This window comes from Salvia splendens, chromosome 5 (assembly GCF_004379255.2).
Source record: "Salvia splendens isolate huo1 chromosome 5, SspV2, whole genome shotgun sequence".
Classification (NCBI taxonomy): Eukaryota; Viridiplantae; Streptophyta; class Magnoliopsida; order Lamiales; family Lamiaceae; genus Salvia; species Salvia splendens.
The window spans coordinates 11,743,154-11,761,905 of record NC_056036.1 but is presented as its reverse complement, the minus strand read 5'-3'; the positions used below and the strand labels follow the sequence as shown (position 1 = coordinate 11,761,905).

At 38.0% G+C, this 18,752-nt stretch overlaps 2 protein-coding genes across 5 annotated transcripts; both read left to right on the top strand.

The window, feature by feature from the left end:
• Window positions 1-276: 276 nt before the first annotated feature.
• Window positions 277-4,844, top strand: LOC121803313 (mitochondrial import inner membrane translocase subunit TIM50-like). 2 transcript variants are annotated; one of them, XM_042202995.1, is made up of 10 exons: window positions 277-585; window positions 751-839; window positions 1,651-1,687; window positions 1,851-1,912; window positions 2,016-2,129; window positions 2,748-2,852; window positions 2,970-3,068; window positions 3,681-3,837; window positions 3,956-4,016; window positions 4,473-4,844. In XM_042202995.1, the coding sequence occupies exons 1-10, from the start codon at window positions 321-323 to the stop codon at window positions 4,516-4,518; spliced, it is 1,035 nt and encodes a 344-aa protein (XP_042058929.1). In that variant the 5' UTR covers window positions 277-320; the 3' UTR covers window positions 4,519-4,844. The 2 variants fall into 2 exon arrangements, with proteins under 2 accessions (XP_042058929.1, XP_042058928.1); XM_042202994.1 differs by having other exon boundaries at window positions 279-585; window positions 3,914-4,016.
• Window positions 4,845-12,730: 7,886 nt separating this feature from the next.
• On the top strand, window positions 12,731-17,914 carry LOC121802370. Of its 3 annotated transcripts, XR_006050766.1 has the most exons (7): window positions 12,731-13,102; window positions 13,483-13,678; window positions 14,594-15,259; window positions 15,363-15,404; window positions 16,062-16,254; window positions 16,331-16,384; window positions 17,354-17,914. XR_006050766.1 is itself a non-coding variant. In XM_042202037.1 (6 exons), the coding sequence occupies exons 1-5, from the start codon at window positions 12,945-12,947 to the stop codon at window positions 16,251-16,253; spliced, it is 1,254 nt and encodes a 417-aa protein (XP_042057971.1). In that variant the 5' UTR covers window positions 12,732-12,944; the 3' UTR covers window position 16,254; window positions 17,354-17,914. The 3 variants fall into 3 exon arrangements, 2 of the variants coding, with proteins under 2 accessions (XP_042057971.1, XP_042057972.1); XM_042202037.1 differs by lacking the exon at window positions 16,331-16,384 and having other exon boundaries at window positions 12,732-13,102; XM_042202038.1 differs by lacking the exons at window positions 15,363-15,404; window positions 16,331-16,384 and having other exon boundaries at window positions 12,737-13,102.
• Window positions 17,915-18,752: the final 838 nt, after the last annotated feature.

Genomic DNA, 18,752 nt, shown 5'->3' with positions numbered 1-18,752 from the left:
ATTGTACCTTTTTAATTTATTGTACTTTTTTTTAAAATTAAAATAGTATTATTAATGTTTCCCGTATATATCTCGTAAATTAAATTCCGTATATTGTGTTATTAGTGATGTGGCTATTGATGTGGATGGGCTATTTATGATATGGCTAGGCTATGACTGGGCTATTTCTGATGTTGCAGGAGAATTTTTAGTATTGATGATGTGGCAGGAGGAGTTTGTGGCTGGGCTATCACCACCGTGGATACCCTAAGCAAGGAAAAACCCCACAGCCCGAAACTGCAAAACCCTAGCTGATTCCAACCATCAAATAGTTCTGATCGATGTCTGCAATCTCTCGGAATTGCGCGCGATTAAATCTTATCATTTCGCATTCGCGGAGTAATCGCCCATTTTCCTCCAGCGCCGCCAATGATACCCCAAGAGATTCCCTCATCTCAGCATCGCTCCTCATTGACCAGACGCCGCAGCCTCCGAGCGGTCCGCCGCCGGTAGCCGATGCGCCGAATAGCTCCTGGGCCTTTCTCAAGTACGGTCTTGTTGCTGCCTTGACCGGTGGTGTCGCCACATCTGCCTACGCAACCTATGGTTGGTATCCCTCTTTCGCATTTTAATTGACGATTCAGTTGCTATATTATTGAATTTTGGCTCAGGGTAGGAATTGCATGTCTGCATTTAAAATTTGTATACGAGATACTGTTAAATTGTAGCTCTTACCTTAATTAAATATTACTACTACATGTTTATTTGTAGCCTACACTACCGATGAGATAGATGAGAAGACAAAGAGCTTTCGTGCATCGGCCAAGTACACTGTTGGCGATGATGCAACTTCTCTAGATGTGCGTTTTCTCTCCCCTCTGTGTTTAGCTTTTGCCTATATGTTAGTTCATGTGATTATTGCATTGTAGTTCTTTCTCGCCATCCGGAAAAGCTCTTAAGGAGCATCTGCTCAAATTCATTTTTATTCGCGTATAACTAAAGATATATTTTGTTATTTATGATAAATATAATGGATGGTGATGAGCGTCAATGAGAGTGGAGGAGGCATGTTCTTCCATCAATATTGCCCTATGTGTGTAACATATTCCATTGGTAGTTAGATTATCACATGTTAAGGCGCCAAGGAAGACAAGTCCGGGTCACCTTGTTTCCTGGTTTAATGTTTTCTTGGCACATTGATAATGGCATTCTAAACTACAACATGAGTCTAAACTCTAAAGACTAAAACACGTAGTACTCTTTAAAGTTACTGACTTAATTCTTGTACATATTAGTTTGCATATGTTCTTATAGAAAAAACCTTCTATGATTTATTTAGTTATCAGTAGTATCTAATTAGTGTTGGATATTTTGGAGCCTTGTAATCTATAGTTGCTACTTTATTGTTGATATGCTCTGGTCCAACTACTGATACCCACCCTAGAGCTTGATCAGACAATAAGATATTATGAGATTTGGGGAAATAGCAAGGGTAGCAATTTCCTTGCCCTGAAAACTTACTACTCATGTGCCCATGATATTCTCCTGAGTGCCCTTGGGCTATTTGGATTGTTACTCTTAAAATTGAGATTCACTTTCTTCCTGATATGCTGAAAATCAAGAGGCATGCACTAACAATCTGTCAATCCATGTACCAAATTATTTCTGCAGAAATTTAAAGCTTATCTACATGCTGCAACAATGTCAGGTGAAGTGGTTTTCTTTTGAAGGTCTTCTTTTGTAGTACTATTGTAACTGGATAAGATAGAATAGTTTGTTTCATCTGTTCTTAATCAATTATTTTCGGTACTATTCCTGAAGATTATGTCTTAATTTCACTGGGCGTTTCATTTTGAAATTGTGTATTACAGGTCCTGCTAAATTAGTTGATGTTTACCTTGATTTGAGGAGGTTAGCTGAAGAACACATTAAGGTAATAATTTTAGATTTTCTAGTTTGAGTGCGAGAGATCATTACTTTGTTTGTATCTCTGACCAACTTAAAGATTCTTCGAATGTCTTGTCAATTTGTTTCAGGGTTTCACCGAACCAACATCAGATAAGCTTCTCCCTGATTTGCACCCTTTGGAGCAGCATATTTTTACCCTTGTTCTAGATTTGAATGAGACATTGATATACTCTGATTGGAAGGTAACATCTGTGTGCTTTTTCTTCAACTGTTTTGCTTGATGGTCACATTTATTGCCTCATAGATGAATATGCAGTGATTACATTTTACATTATGTCTAATTATACACTGTTCTTGTCATTAATTTGGTTGCGACGTCACATCCTTAATTTTGTTGTAAGATATGCATATACATGTAGGGAGAGGATCAAATAAACCTTTGTATGATCCACAGTTGTCATAAATAGAATTTTATGTAATGCAAAAACATTAACATCGAATAAGTATTATTGTATTTATAAAAAAAAGCATACATAAAAGAACCATTATTGTATCATTGTATGCATATAGAATCATTAATAAAAGAATCATAATTGTGTGTATAAAGAAATATTGACATAAAAGAAGCAATATTGTATGCATGAAGAAGCATTAATATGCATGTAGAGAAGCATCATTCATAATTCCATTTGGTGGGGGGTGCGGTAGGGAGGGTTTTTACTATAAGTCTATGACCATCCACTATAAGTTTATATAAGCAGACAAAAATATGTCATTGGTTTCAAATTATTTTTCTTGATGAAATTCTGATGGTGTACATATACTAACCACTGCATTTTTTCCTGAATGTGTTTTTGAAGCGTGACCGAGGGTGGAGAACATTTAAGAGGCCTGGTGTTGATGCTTTTCTCGAGTATTTAGCTCAATTTTATGAAATTATAGTATACTCTGACCAACTAAATATGGTAAGCTTTTACTTTTTTTGAGATAAATAAAAGACATTGTTGCTTTCACCTCCTATATATTGCTAACATTTTTTTGTTTTTTTATGGCACTTGTTGCATCTGTCCTCAAAATCACAGTATGTGGATCCTGTTGTTGAAAGATTGGATACAAAGCACTGTATCCGGTATAGGCTTTCAAGGGGTGAAACAAAATATGTTGATGGCAAGCACTATAGGGTACATCTATTCACTTTTACTTTAGATATCTTTTGTAATTTTATTTACACATAATGTTACTGAATAGCCAGACAATTCATTTCCTTCTTGGTTATTATCATGCAACTCTTGGGCAGACTGAGTAACTAGGCAATTCACTTCTTTTTCCTTGTGTCAAATTATTGAGTGTTGGCTTCATTTTTCACCATTTTCCTTCACTCCCTCTTATTCTTGCTGAAAATATTGGCTGCCACTATACATTGTTGAGTTGTTTCTATCAGGCTTGTTGCTAAAGAAGCAAGGAGCATAGAATCAACAATATGATTTGCTGTTTGTAATCCATTAAGATTACATTGTAAGAATACATTATTGATGGGTACTATGTTGCTATATAAGATTTAGAACTGCTACTATTGATTTGTGAAGGCAATTTAGCATCATGAGAACATTGCATCTGAGTTTAATTCTGCTTATGGTGAAGATTTAATGAAAAGAATCCATCTCTCCCTTATTGACAATCTATTTTTTGCTTGCAAGCTTACTTGGTTTTCATTATTTTAGTCGCAATACTCTGGATATTAGTATTTCATAGGTAGAATATTGTTTTTTTTTTCTGACGTAATCTTTCTATAGGACCTATCAATGCTGAATCGGGATCCTGCAAAGGTTATATATATTAGTGGTCATGCACTTGAAAGTAGCCTTCAGCCTGAAAACTCTGTTCAAGTAAAACCGTGGCAAGGAGAACAGGAAGATACTGCACTTGTAGATCTCATTCCATTTCTTGAATGTAAGCATTGAATATACAGTTTTCTATCCATTTTCCACTTCTGTTGGAAAATGTAGTTTAATTTGTTTGAGTTCAGATGTTGCTAAGCACAGACCAGCTGACATCAGAACTGTTCTAGCCTCATACCAAGGGCGTGATGTTGCCAACGAGTTTATTGAGAGATCCAAAGAGCATCAAAGGTCAGTTTTTTTCTTTTTCCCTTCCTTTTTTCCAGAACCAATCAAATTTCCTCCTCTAGTTCTTTTTTCCCCATTTCTTTTTTGGATTGAGGTTGATGTAGGAAGATTGGTAGTCGAGAAATAATAATTTTCCCAAATGAATGTTGCATCCTCTGAAATACTGGTTTATGTTAATATCTCACCACTTTAGGTAGCGATTAGTGAAGTTTAACAGTCATATATGTGTACTGCAGCTTCTATATTCTGCTAATCTCGGTATATATAATGTACAATTACTATTCCTCATTTATTTTCCATTATGACTTTGTTACAAATTACTAGTATATTTTAATTTATTGTATGGGCAAGGTATTTCATGTTGTCATTTCACATTTTGTTGGTGTTCAATGCACTGATGGAAACATGTGCAGTACTACAGTCCTGAATGTCTAATGTGTTTTTATCTTTGAGCTGCAGGCGTATGCAAGGGCAAAAACAACAGGGTCGCTTATGGAAACGATAGATTTTAGCATCTGATTTCTGAGAAATGAAGAGAACGCTCGAATTCTGAATAAGTAAATATTTTTTGAGGTGTTCAACTCTAAACTTGGGTTGACAAAACCAGTTTCTGTCATCGGAATTTTGAAAAATGAAACTAGCGGCATCATATTGTTGAGAAAAGGAAAGATCTTAGAATCAAATTACCATAAATTAGGAGTCAATCACCCAAATCAAGCCTTGTGTAATATTGCTCCTAGAATAGATGATTTGTTTACCATGTACATTGTATTTCTACATCCTATTTAAAGGGAACATTACACCGTGAATAAATCATCAAACACAATACAATTCATTGTCTTCTATTGCTCTTCTCTCCCAATATGCCGTCTGTACCATTAAACATGGTATCAGAGCGGGTTTGGACTCAGATAAGGTTATCATCATCGTCCTTGATACCTTTCTCGGCCCTCTCGTTTTTTGCCTTTCCATTCTCCTTTTTTTCCTGTACCAGTAAAACAACATGTCAGACGAGGATAAAAAATTATTAGAAACTTCAAACCAGTCCATGGCGGACGAATTTGCTCGGCAATTTGCTAATTTCATGCGCAATAGTTTTGCGATGAACCAAAACCAGAACCAAACCAATCCATCAGAACATGTTGATGTGTCATATAAAATAGACACACAGTCACTCCACATTGGCGGAGACAAACTGAACGGAGAGAATTACGCTCTTTGGTCTATACTTATGAAGGCGGCGATAAGCGGTCGGGGAATGGTTTCTCACGTGATCGGAGTGCCTGCTCCCCCACCACGAACAGATCCAGCCTTTGCGCAGTGGCAACAAGCTGACCATTGTGTTTTCACATGGTTAACACAAAATATGGAATCTCGGCTAGTCAGCCGAGTATCACAACATCTGACAGGCAAACATATTTGGGATGCATTGGCTGTCACTTATGGAAGCGGAGGGGATAAAATCCAGGTGTATGATCTCAACTTCAAAGCAAGCATACTGCGACAAGGGAACAAATCATTAGAGGAGACATGGAGCACATTGCAGGAGCTTTGGATCTCAATCGATCAAAAGCAGAACAATCCGATGATATACCCAGAGGACATAGAAATTCATAACAAATTTATACAAGATCAGAGACTCTGCCAATTTGTTTATGCAATTGGCAGTAAGTATGAACCAATCAAGAAGGAAATATTAAAGATGGAGCCACTTCCCTCCTTGGATTATGCATACAACATGGTGATGCGAGAGGCAACAAGATACCAGGTCTTACAAACCAGTAACAATGGCGGCAGTGGGATGCCCACGGAGGGAATCAGTGCTGGACTCGCCGTCTCCGGACAGCAGGGCCACTCCGGCGGCTCTCGGGGCAGTAATCGAGGCGGCGGGAATTGGCGACGAAACAACAACCAACGCGACGATGAAGACAAATATAAACTCGTGTGCTCCTATCGCTAGAGGAAAAAGCACACGAAAGAGTCGTGCTTTGAATTGATTGGCTACCCCGACTGGTGGGAAGAGAAGCATGGGAAGCCGCCGCCGCCTCGAACTCCCTGGAACCGCGGCGGAGGACACGCAGCTGTGGTGACTGGAGAAACCCGAAAAGGAGACCAAAACGTCGCCTCCGAAAACAGCCGAGAGGTCGCAACAAGCCCGATGGTCAACAAACAGGGGCTGCAAATCTCGTCACCGGTGGGAGCGGGAGTATCGTCGGCGATTGGAGTGAGGAACTGATGGTGGAAGAAGCAACTAGGGTTTCAGGTATTGGGGGATTTGGGGGAGGAACCATTGTTAAAGGGCCCCCCAAGTCACAGATTTCCTATAAAATACCCCAAACAAATCCTTTATCACAAAATGTACCCCATCTGCCTGATATTTTTAAAAAAACTCCCCATAACTCTGGAATTTTGCAAAATACACCCCATCCAGTTGGTAAACCTCAATTAGGCCCAAATGTTTCCGCAAATTCTAAATATACCCGTTTTTTTGTGTAAAAATCGTTTTCAGCCACGCGAAAAACTTGGGGGTCACCTGTAAGGTGTCTAGGACTCTCGAGAAAAATGATAAGTGGATATTTGACTGCGGGGCAACCGATACAATTACTTACGATGCCTCATACCTCATTTCACTTGAGAAACCTCATAAGTCTCATATTCAAACTGCCAATGGGGAATTTACAATGGTTGAGGGGGCAGGGACTGTGAATATATCACCTACCCTGCAATTGTCAAACTGTCTTTATATTCGTTCAATGTCTCATAAACTATTGTCCATCAGCCATGTCACAAAGGAGTTAAATTGTACATTACTAATGCAACCACACTTTTGTTTGTTGCAGGATATTCGAACTGGGGAAATAATTGGACGTGGCACTGAACGCGATGGGCTTTATTACGTGGATGAGATAGCTCAAAAAGGGACTGCCATGTTAGCTCATAGGTCAACTGACCGGAAAGCTTGGCTTTGGCATCGGCGCTTGGGTCATCCCTCTATCGGTTACTTAAAATTGTTATTTCCTAGTATTGTTCCTAAACATGAGATGCACTGTGAAACTTGGTTTCTATCCAAAAGTCATCGAAACTCTTATCCTTTGAATAATACCCGTGTTGAATCCTTATTTTCCTTGGTACATTCCGATGTTTGGGGGCCCGCACCAGTTATTGGGGGGCAAGGTCTTCGATATTGCTTAGTTTTTGTAGATGACTGCACCCGCATGACTTGGGTATATTTCATGAAACATAAATCGAAAGTCTTTTCACACTTTACCCATTTTTATAACCTTATCCAAACTCAGTTTCACAAACCCATTCAAGTTCTTCGGTCAGATAATGGTGGGGAGTTCGTTAATTCTAGTATGAAACAATTCTTCCAAAACAAAGGCCTTATACACCAAACCACTTGTGCCCACACTCCTGAACAAAATGGTGTGGCCGAAAGAAAAAACCGATCCCTCCTCGAAATGACTCGTTCCATGCTTATAGAGTCAAAAGCCCCAGAACACTTCTGGCCAGAAGCCATTGCCACCTCAGCTTATCTCTTAAACCGACTGCCCACAAGCATTCTCAACCACAAAACTCCTTTGCAAGTCTTATCCGCCCTCACAAAGATCCCTCCACCCTTGACCCTTGAACCTCGCTTCTTCGGATGCTCTGTTTTCGTCCACATTCCCAAACATGAACGAACTAAATTGTCCCCATGTGCTATTAAATGTGTATTTGTAGGATATGTGGTAAATCAAAAGGGGTATAGGTGTTTTGATCCAAAGTCAAACCGTATGTTTGTCCCAATGAACTGCAACTTTCTTGAATCTGAGTATTTCTTCACTCACCTTAGCGGCCAGGGGGAGAGTAGTACTACTAGGGATAACAATGATACGGGCCCGCTAAGTTGGATCTCAATACCGATGCCAACACCAAACAATCTTCAGGAAAACCCAACAGAGAAAATAATAAGCTTTTCCGCTGAGCAAGTCTCTGGTGTAATAGAGTCTACTGTGGAAGGTGACATCTCCTCGACTGTTTCTCCGCTAAGGATATCCAATGTAAGTACTCTTGTGGATACAGATGATTGTTTGGCTAACACTATGAGTACAGAGGAAATAGAAAATTCAACCGAAGCTGGGGAAGGAGAAATTGATGAGGTCGAGGTCGAAGGAGTTGACCCTGACACTGGGAGATACATACTCCCACCAAGATCAAACAGATGAGTTCCACCAAAAAGGTACACACCGGAGAAAATTGACAGGAAAAAACGCTACTCTATTGTGAACCTAGCAAAAGGCCATTTATCAGAAATGGCACAGGCCTTCGAAAATGCACTGTATGAGGAAGAAGAAATACCACAGACATGGGAAGAAGCTATGAGACACAAACATTGGAAGGAAGGAAGCAATGAAGAAGGAGATAGATGCGCTGATCCGAAACCACACATGGGAGAAGTGTGCTCTGCCAGTAGGGAAGCGACCAGTAGGCTGTCGGTGGGTCTTCACAATCAAAAGAAGACCTGATGGCTCGATAGATAGATACAAGGCACGGCTTGTCGCGAAAGGCTACACTTAGACTTATGGAGTAGACTATTCAGAGACCTTCTCGCCAGTAGCCAAGATGAACATTGTTCGAGTGTTGCTATCTGTTGGTGCTAATAGGGACTGGCCGTTACATCAGTTTGATGTGACGAATGCTTTCCTTCATGGTGAGTTGAAGAAGGAAGAGGAAGTGTATATGGAGGCACCTCCGGGTTTTGCAGGGGAATTCAAGGCAGGTGAAGGTTGTCGATTAAGGAAGACCTTGTACGGATTGAAACAATCCCCAAGGGCGTGGTTTGGAAAATTTGCCGGAGCAATGAGTAGTTATGGATATACACAAAGCAATTCAGACCATACTCTATTTCTGAAGAAGAAGGGTGACAAGATCACATGCTTAATCATTTATGTTGATGACATGATTATTACAGGTGACGACCTAGAAGAGATTGAGGATTTAAAGAAGAATTTATTCCAAGAATTTGAGATGAAGAACTTGGGTGATCTCAAGTATTTTCTGGGGATTGAGGTTCTAAGGTCAACTAAAGGAATCTTTATGCGACAAAGGAAGTATATTTTGGACATCCTCGCGGAAACCGGTCTACTGAAATGTAAACCAGCAGACACTCCTATGGCAGTTAACCATGTCCTACGAATCAGAGAAGAAGTTGAGTTGACTGATCGTAGTCAGTACCATCGACTAGTTGGAAAACTCATATACCTTTCGCACACTAGGCCGGATATAGCTTATGCAGTGGGGATCGTACGTTAGTTCATGCACAAGCCACAGACTGACCACATGGAGGCAGCACTTAGGATTTGTCGATATTTGAAGGGAACCCCGGGACATGGAGTGCTATTCTCCAAGAACGGACATCTTGAGATTCATGGATATACAGATGCTGATTAGGCAAGGAACCCAAATGATAGGAAGTCCACAGCAGGCTACTTTACCTTTGTTGGAGGTAATTTAGTAACGTGGAAGAGTAAGAAGCAGAAGGTGGTGGCTCTCTCGAGTGCTGAAGCAGAATTTCGAGAAATCAAAAGTGGGTTGACTGAGATATTGTGGCTAAGGAGATTGATGAAAGAGATTAATTTCTCTCCTAACAAGTGCCAGTTGTATTGTGATAGCAAGGCCGCCATAAGTATCTCACAAAATCCAGTCCAACATGATCGAACTAAGCATGTAGAGGTAGACAGACATTTCATCAAATAAAACATTGAGAAATGCATTGTTGAGCTACCTTTTGTTCGATCGATCAGAGGATCAACTTGCCGACATTCTAACTAAGGCAGTCAACGTGAGGAACTTCGAAGATGTGCTATCCAAATTGAGTATTGGAGACCCCACCACTCAATTTGAGGGGGAGTGTTGAGAAAAGGAAAGATCTCTTAGAATCAAATCACCATAAATTAGGAGTCAATCACCCAAATCAAGCCCGTGTAAAATTGCTCCTAGAATAGATGATTTGTTTACCATGTACATTGTATTTCTACACCATATTTAAAGGGAACATTACACAGTGAATAAATCATCAAACAAAATACAATTCATTGCCTTCTATTGCTCTTCTCTCCCAATATGCCGTATGTACCATTGAACACATATTTGCTCGCTCATGGGTTTTGTGATGAGGTGGATTATTTCGAAGCCAAATTCTTAGTCCAATTGAAATGGAAGTCATTTAACATTTTAAGCTTACTATTTATTTCATGTACTATTTGCTACTATTTCCTTCCTTGTCTCCTGCTCTAGCTGCAGTTTTTTTGGGTAAATATTTGATTTTGCTCTTCTTGTTCTAGCGTTCTCCTCCCTCCGTCCCACAATAAGAGTTTTGTTTGTCATTTCGGTTCGTCCCACAATAAGAGTCTTATTTCACTTTTAACATAAATTGTAAGGTCTTACATTCCACCAACTTATTCCACTCACATTTTGTTATAAACTAATATATTCCATCCGTCTCCAAAGAATATGCACTTTGGGTTCGACACGGGGTTTAACGCAAAATTGGTAAAGTAAGACAGGGGTAGAGAGCAAAAGTAATTAAAGTATTTTAGTGGGGAATGAGTCTAACCTCATTAAAGAGAAATGAGTTTTCAAAATTGAAAAATGCATATTCTTGTGGGATAGACCGAAAAAGGAAAGAGTGTATATCCTCGAGGGACGGAGGGAGTATATAAGTGGGACTGATATTTTATTAATTTATTCAACTCACTTTTCTTTATATTTCTTAAAACCTGTGCTATAACTAAATAGGACACATGTTCCGTGATAAAGGGAGTAACAAAAATGACTCGGTTTTAGGGTAATAGGGTAGTTGCATAGATGTTAAGGTGGATGGATAATCGTGAGACACTATACAATCCCGATGTTGTATAGAATAGTGACGGTTTGCATACGAAGTTTTTGACAACAAATGTAAAAGATAAGTTGTAACTCTAGTAAAAAAAAAGTGAAAAGGCAAAATATGGTAGGATATGAGATATCTCTATAATAGATGTGTGTCCTAATCTACGATTCCAAACCTAAGTCTTTGGATAAGTAGATTCGTGAAACATATCACAATGTCTTTTTGAGCTATATTATCCATGTAGTATAATTTATTTCGTTCAGTGTCACGTCCAATAATCTCACATGTCTTGATATTCTGCAACAAACAAAAGTGGGGTTGCATCAGCTATGTACAGTTCAATTCTTTAGTGACATGACTATTTGACAAAAGTTTATAAGATAATGATGGTGTTGGGGTTTCGCAGCGGAAAAATGTGACTAAACAAATGGATCCTTTCGGGTCTATTTAGGTGACTATGTGAATTAATTCACTTACGTATAATATTTCAGATTTATGAAGATTCACATAGAATACATAAATTAAATGTGATTTGGTTGAATATATTTTGATTCTCCGAAGGGTAGTAGTGACTAGCAATTTCTCCTTGTGTCGGGTGTGTACTCAACCGCGAATCTTATAACTTATTCCCAATTCACGATTCTCCATGCGTGTGGACAAATTTTAGAGAAAGGCATAGTAGTACTTGACAAATTCGAAGACAAAAGCCCAAATGTTATGAAGAACTTGAAAATTAGATTAAGATCTGCTCAAAAGATAGCTAAACAAAATTCCTCTTCTTCGTCTCCAAGTAGTAGGTGCCGATTTTGGTGGCTAGGGTGAACATTAGAGTGTCCACTATGGGGAGCCCGCGGCTATAGCCGCGGGTTGGGGCGGAGGGCGGGCGGCTATAGTGGGGAAGTTGTCCGGAGGGCGGGCGGACAACATTTGGGGGCGGTAGGGATGGCGGACGCGGGATAGGCGGGGTTGGGGCGAGCCCGCGGCTGGGGAGAATTAGCTGCGCCTATAGGCGCGGCGCCCATAGGGGGCGGACAACCGGCGCGGCGGATTCAATTTCGAATTTTTTTTATTTACCTCTATAAATACCACTCCCCACCACCTATTTTTCACCATTTCACAAAATCCATCCACCCACTATCTACACAACCACTCTCTAAAAATGTACTCATTTTACAGGTTTGCAATACAACGAATATTCGGCCCTAATTACCTCGTTTTCTATTTATTGACACTGCGATTATTTTAATTACAAAATTTGTGGGCTATTGGAGGTGTCCACTATAGTGGCGGAAATATAATTTTGGGGCTGTGGACAACAAAACTGGGGTTATGAACAAAAACTGGAGCGGGGCTATTGGACGTGTCCGCCTTACAGTGGATACCCTTAGAGCCTTAATTTTTCTTTCCAACGGTATTATATATGTCATGATATTTTAGAAAGTAAAGACGGTAGATAGTATTAGTGCTGGGAAATGTAATTCTTTATTTATAGTAATAAGTCAACATCAAATTTTTTACTGCTAATATTTTTTTCTTTATAGATAAGAGGTTTTGATCTATATAAAATTGGATCTAAATATAAAAACGCATAACAATATCATACGTGTGGCATTTTTAGGCCATTGTTAGTTTATTTTTAAGTTAATTTAATAAAGGAGGACCTAAAATGATCTAAAACTAGCATCAATCCTAAATTTTATAAAATGACCTAAAATTGATTAATAGGCCAAGATTCATATGGCTCAAATTTAACTGCATTTCTAGATGTAGATGCATTCGTAGGGGTGAATTTAGACATTTAATCCTAAAGTGGTTACAAAACAACAATGAATTAATTATGGTGTAGTATTGATAGATTGTTGGATACGCTATATAGTAGTAGATCAAATGAGCCACTCGAGAAATTTCGAAATTCGGCCCGCCATTTCCTTTCCTATCGAAATAGAAGGTCACCAGTCACCAAATCGACTGATCGAAACCCTAAAATCAACCTCGTTGCTCGATGAAATTGAGGAAGTCCTATCTGCATTTGAGGTTTGGTTAGAACGTCGACAGCAATGACTTTGGGCGATCTCAACAAAGTATGGGAAATCAAAACCCTAAAGCGGAAACCCAAAGAGGAAGAGGCGCGAAAGATTTTAGACAGAATTGCAAATCAGGTTCAGCCCATCATGCGTAAGCATAATTGGAGGGTCAAAGTGCTCTCTGAATTCTGGTATGGCGGTTTTTGCTGCTTTTCATGCCAACAATTGTCATGATTTTCTCCAATTGTATCGGAAAAGATTGAAATTGATTTCCAAAATTTGATTTTATTTCATGCTCTTTGAGTTCAAAAATGTGTATGTACAAATTAAAGTTGATTTCAAAAAATTTGGTTGATTAGTGCCACTAATGGATTCAAAAACCCTGCTTTACATACTCTTACGAGATATGGATATTCCAAAGTTGGGGCCTTTTGAAATGATATTACATTTTTTTTGAATGAATGTTGGAGGAGCAGTAGGGGATAGAAAGTTATATCAAGATAAATCCTGTCCTTGTTGAGGTACTTTTCTTGAACCATTTAATATTAATGATTGGAAGTGAATTTTTCAGGCCAAAAAATCCGGTACTACTAGGCGTGAATGTAGGACGTGGTATACATGTCAAGCTGAGACTCAGGAGGTCAGACAGAGATGAGGAATTTCTTCCTTACCATGAAGTTCTGGATACAATGCTGCACGAGCTGTGTCACAATGTTCATAGCCCTCATAATGCTAGTTTCTACAAGCTCTGGGATGAGATTAGGAAGGTAAATGGGTTGTACTTAGTTTTATACTTTTATTCTATATCCTGATGCAACTCGCAGAGAGTGTGTATATTAAAGCACAATGTTTGAAGAGCAAGTATGAGCTCTCTATATGGAACTGTGACAATGCTATTTCAATATTCAGGGAAGAGTGTGGCATGGGTTCTTTTGGTCTTCCAATCTAAATATGCAGTTGATAGTCTTATCATTTCTGGTGATTACATAACTGCATTAAATGCAGAAAAAATGAACTGGATTATGATTGATGAGCACATTGAGTCTTATTACTGATATACACCTGGCAACAGTCTCAAGTTCTCTTTGATATTTCAACTATAACCAATAAAACTCAGAAGACCAATGATAACTATGTTGGATAGTGGAAATAGGCTCATATGTCTCTAGTGGGAGCTTAAAGCTAAACTTTTTTTTTATGATTGTGATATGTTGCCACTTTTTATGTTCAGAATCGAATGTATTTCTCCTGCATTAGGTCTTTAAACTTAATCTGCTGAAACATGTATTGAGGCAAAACCCAAAAAGTATATTCACATTTGTTTGTTCAAAGACATTATTGAAACACTCCACAGCTTCAGTAAAAGATAAGATAAGATAATGCTAAGCATTGTAAACTTATGAACCATTGGTGAAGAGTTATGAGTGAGGCATTTTCTTTTCCAAATTCATATTTGATGGTGAATTCATTATAAGACATCAATATAAAGTTCTGAAGCTTTGCCTTATAGTATGTGATTTTCATTCCAGAATCTTCAGTGGTTTTTATGCTTCTTATTTCTTACTTCTATATGTTCTGGCAACTGTTTCTATAAATGATGGTTAATGCTCCCAAACACCTTTTGATTTTATTTGAGTCCCTGGGTTTAAAAGGGTGTTTAATATAATCCTCAATGTCCATAGGAGTGTGAAGACTTAATAAACAACGGGATCAGTGGAACAGGACAAGGATTTGATCTTCCTGGAAGGCGTTTGGGTGGGGCCTCTCATAAACCCCGTCTGTCATCTCTTCGCCAGGTTGCACTTACTGCTGCAGAAAATAGGGTGCGTCTTCAGTCCTTGCTGCCTTCAGGACCTAATAAAATTGGTGGTGATAGCTCTGTTATGTTTGCCCTGAGTCCTGTTCAAGCTGCTGCTATGGCAGCAGAAAGAAGATTGCAGGATAATATATGGTGTGGGTCGGAATTCTATGATTTAACTGGAGATGATGACTGTACTGATTTAATGAAGGATGGTGTTCCAGATAAACCATGCTGTTCTAAAATTTCAAAAACTGCATCTAATGAACATGATATGAATGTAAAATCGCTGAAAAGAAGACGAGAATCGGATGAAGTTTCTTTAGTCCAGTCTGGTGAGGGACAACCAAAGCCCATTTTAATAGACCTGACAAATACAGCTTCAGAAAATCGGTCAACGTGCTATCCAGATAAAATGCATCCTAGTAAAGATTACATTAAATATTCACTTGGAGAAGCTTCAGCGTCATCATCCCTTCCTAGCCATGACCAAATACATGAAACTAGTTCTGGTACATGGCAGTGTACAACATGCACTTTGTTGAATCCAGTGAGTTCAACTTGCTTTTGATATTTTTACTTCCATTTTCATGTTTCTGGTATTGTTCTTCTTATGCTATGTATGTAAGCTAGATAATGGTTTTGATTTGCAGGTTATTCTACTTCTTGCTGATGTTTTCTTTTTAGTTGATTCCGTATGTATTTTCTTCTTTGAACTCTCAGTATTGGACAGACTTGCTGCAGCAGACAACTGGTTAAAAAAATGAATGCTTGTTCTGAACCATGCATATATACATATATTTCTTGATGATACAACAAATACTAGATTTGTGAAATATGCATCAATTATTATATTTGATAAGTTCTTAAGAGGGCATTTATAGTGCTAACTTGAATAGCTTATTCTAATGTTGCATCCTACTTCTACCACATCTTTGTGTTTTTTACTATTGTATTGGAATACTTTGCATAACAAGAGAAAACTTCTGATTAGTATCCCATCTCTTTTAATTCTTATCATGGACAGAGCCAAGCTGTGCTCTCTGCGCCATCCTGGGTACTACTTTAGTGGGTAGCCTTGATGTGATTTGTGCAGCTCATACCGAACAACTATTTAACTATTTCTGGCGGCAGAGAAAACTGCCTGATCTGTCCTTAAGTTCATGGATATTTTTAACTGAAAGGCCTAATATGTCTTCTATAAATGAATTACTTCTAATGCATGCATATATATATCTATCGTTATACTGTATGTGACATGCTTATAAATGTTTTTTTATTAGATTTCAAGTTGACCTCGTTACTTAATGTATTTCTTTCAAGTTCATAATGATTAATGCTTCTAATTGCAGCCGTTGGCCCCAATATGCGGCCTATGCACAGCAGAAAAGCCCAAAAAAGATAAGATGAAAAGTCATAGGTGGTCCTGCAGATTTTGTACTTTGGAAAATGATTTGAATATGGACAAATGTGATGCGTGTGGGTCCTGGAGATATTCTTATGGTCCACCTATTGCTACTTCAGCACCCAATCTTGGAACATGAGGTAGAAATATTACTGCCTAAATATTCTGTTTATTGTTTAATAAATTATGTTTCTTATGCCGTCTTTTCATTTTCAGTGTTTATGTGTCATGTCCCCCTAGTCAGTCATTCTGGTTTCAATTAAAATTAGGGTAAGTTTCTGCATCCTCATATTGTGAGCAGAATCTTACTACATATTACTCATTGCTGGCATAAGCTCTTTAGAACATACTGATGAAGTTTCTCAATTGACTGATACTGTGATGCATAGACATAATGTGATAGAGTGAAGGGATAGAGATTACAAGAAAACAGAGATGATCCAATTGAAATATGTAATGAACTAGGAAAATATAGAAAAATTCCTCCTCTTACAAGTTACAATTACGAGATGCTGCCCCTAAAATTATGATAAGGCTTATAGCGGATGCTATCCAGAATAATACTGCAACTAAAATGATACTAACCCTAACTCACTCATAACCATTTAATGATTTAAAATAAAGTTAAGGTCAAAGTATATAGATTGGAGTACACATGAAAGCCTGATCAATAACAATATTCCAAATTTCCAACCCTAAGTAACTTAACTATATCTAATTAAAGATAACTATAAGTAAACAATAAATAATAGTCTCATAAGCCAGATGGCTTTCAGTTAAAATCTTTCATTCTTATGATACCATGAGAGTCTGCTAATTGTTATTGCTAATACTTTAGATCAATAAATTGCCGTGATATATGCTCCTGTCTATTGCTAATACTTTTTTCTTTTGGTTAGGCATCGGTAATACTTTAGATCAAATTGGGAATACTTGCTAGTTGTTAGTGCATAATTTGACTGCTTTTCCATGTCTAAGATTGGACAAGACTCACATTACATTGAGCCCGATATTGGTTCATTTCTTTTCAAGTCATAAATATATTTCTAAGTATTTATTAAGAATCAGAAAGCCCTGATATTTGGTATTCTTTTTTAGATTTTTCCATTCATTGGAAGTATAATGGGAAACCGAAGCAAAAGTGGGCATTGTTCATATGTTTTTCTTTCAGCATCCTTTTACTATATGTGACTGTCAAGGTTCCATGACAAATTTTGCCTCTGTTTTTGGCCAAACCAGGGATGTAAGTTGTTAACATGCAACCAATCTTGGAAGAACTATGCATCATTATTTATTTCCAGCAATGATATATTGATGCCAAAGTGAATGCGCACTCTATCAGAAAGGGAAAAAAAGTTCAATATAGCTGAGAGTTAAAGAATAGTTGTACATCTGATATTCTAAATTGTGCCTAGTTATGTAAAGTAGAATAATATACTCCATCTAGTTATATAGGCTTTAAATCATTGGAACATGGTCTTGTATGCTCAATCTTAGCCACTGCTTGCCACCGATGAATGTTAAATCAGGATATGAGGTTGTGCTTCCTGGTGAGTGAGTAAGGTCTTTCGACGATGCTGCTCTTCCACATTTCTATCAGCTCCCTTGCCTCGACACATCTACACCCCAAACGACAGAGCCCTTGCCTCGTTACATTGTTGTGTTTCTTTTTCCCTTTGCATTGATAAATGGACAGATGATAATACTTAAATGCAAACCTGGAGCAGGAACTTGTCTGCAGTTGTGCCATTGAAACAATGGAAGTTAATTTAGCAATTTACATATGTTCAGTCTCTTTAATTTGGCGATTCACATATGCTCAGTCCCTTATTGAAAAAATGAATGTGAATGAAGATTCAACGAAGTACGAAATCAAATTCAATTTAATAAGAATGGAATTACAAAGATCAAAATCGAACTAACTTACGGCGGAAGATCAGAACGGCAAAATCAGAATTGAAGAATGAGTCCATTTTACGAAGCCCTAAACTAATCTACGTCATTTACCTCATGAAAAATGACATCGTTTTGTGTAAATCCCGGCGTTTCCATCTTGGAATTTAGACAAGCCACGTCTATTTAATTCTACTGAAAATTTTAGGATCCGACCGGGTCTGTTGGGAAATTAGCACGACCCATAATATAGTTCATGATACTCCCTCCGTCAACTAAATATAGACACAGTTATGAATGACACATGTTTTAATATATAATCGGTAAAGTAATAGAGAGTGGGGGAAAAGATAGTGAAATGTAGACAAAGTTATGAATGACACAGGTTTTAATGTATAATCGGTAAAGTAATAGAGAGTGGGGGGAAAAGATAGTGAAATGAGGCCATCCACAACGCTGTTCCTATACCGTTCCTTAAACCACTATTTGAGGGCCCCACTGTACTTTTTTACTCTATTCCTTAACTAAGGAACGGAACCTACAACCCTCCGTTCCTTAACCGTTCCTTAAATTACTATTCATTCAATTTCATTTTTTTTATTTCCAACCCAATTCAATTTAAATAAACACACTTTAATAAAAAACAAACACACTTTATTAAAAAACACACAACATTAAAAAAAATTCAACTTAAACTTAAAAAAATAAAAAAAGCACACAATTAAAATCCTAAAAAAATAAAAAA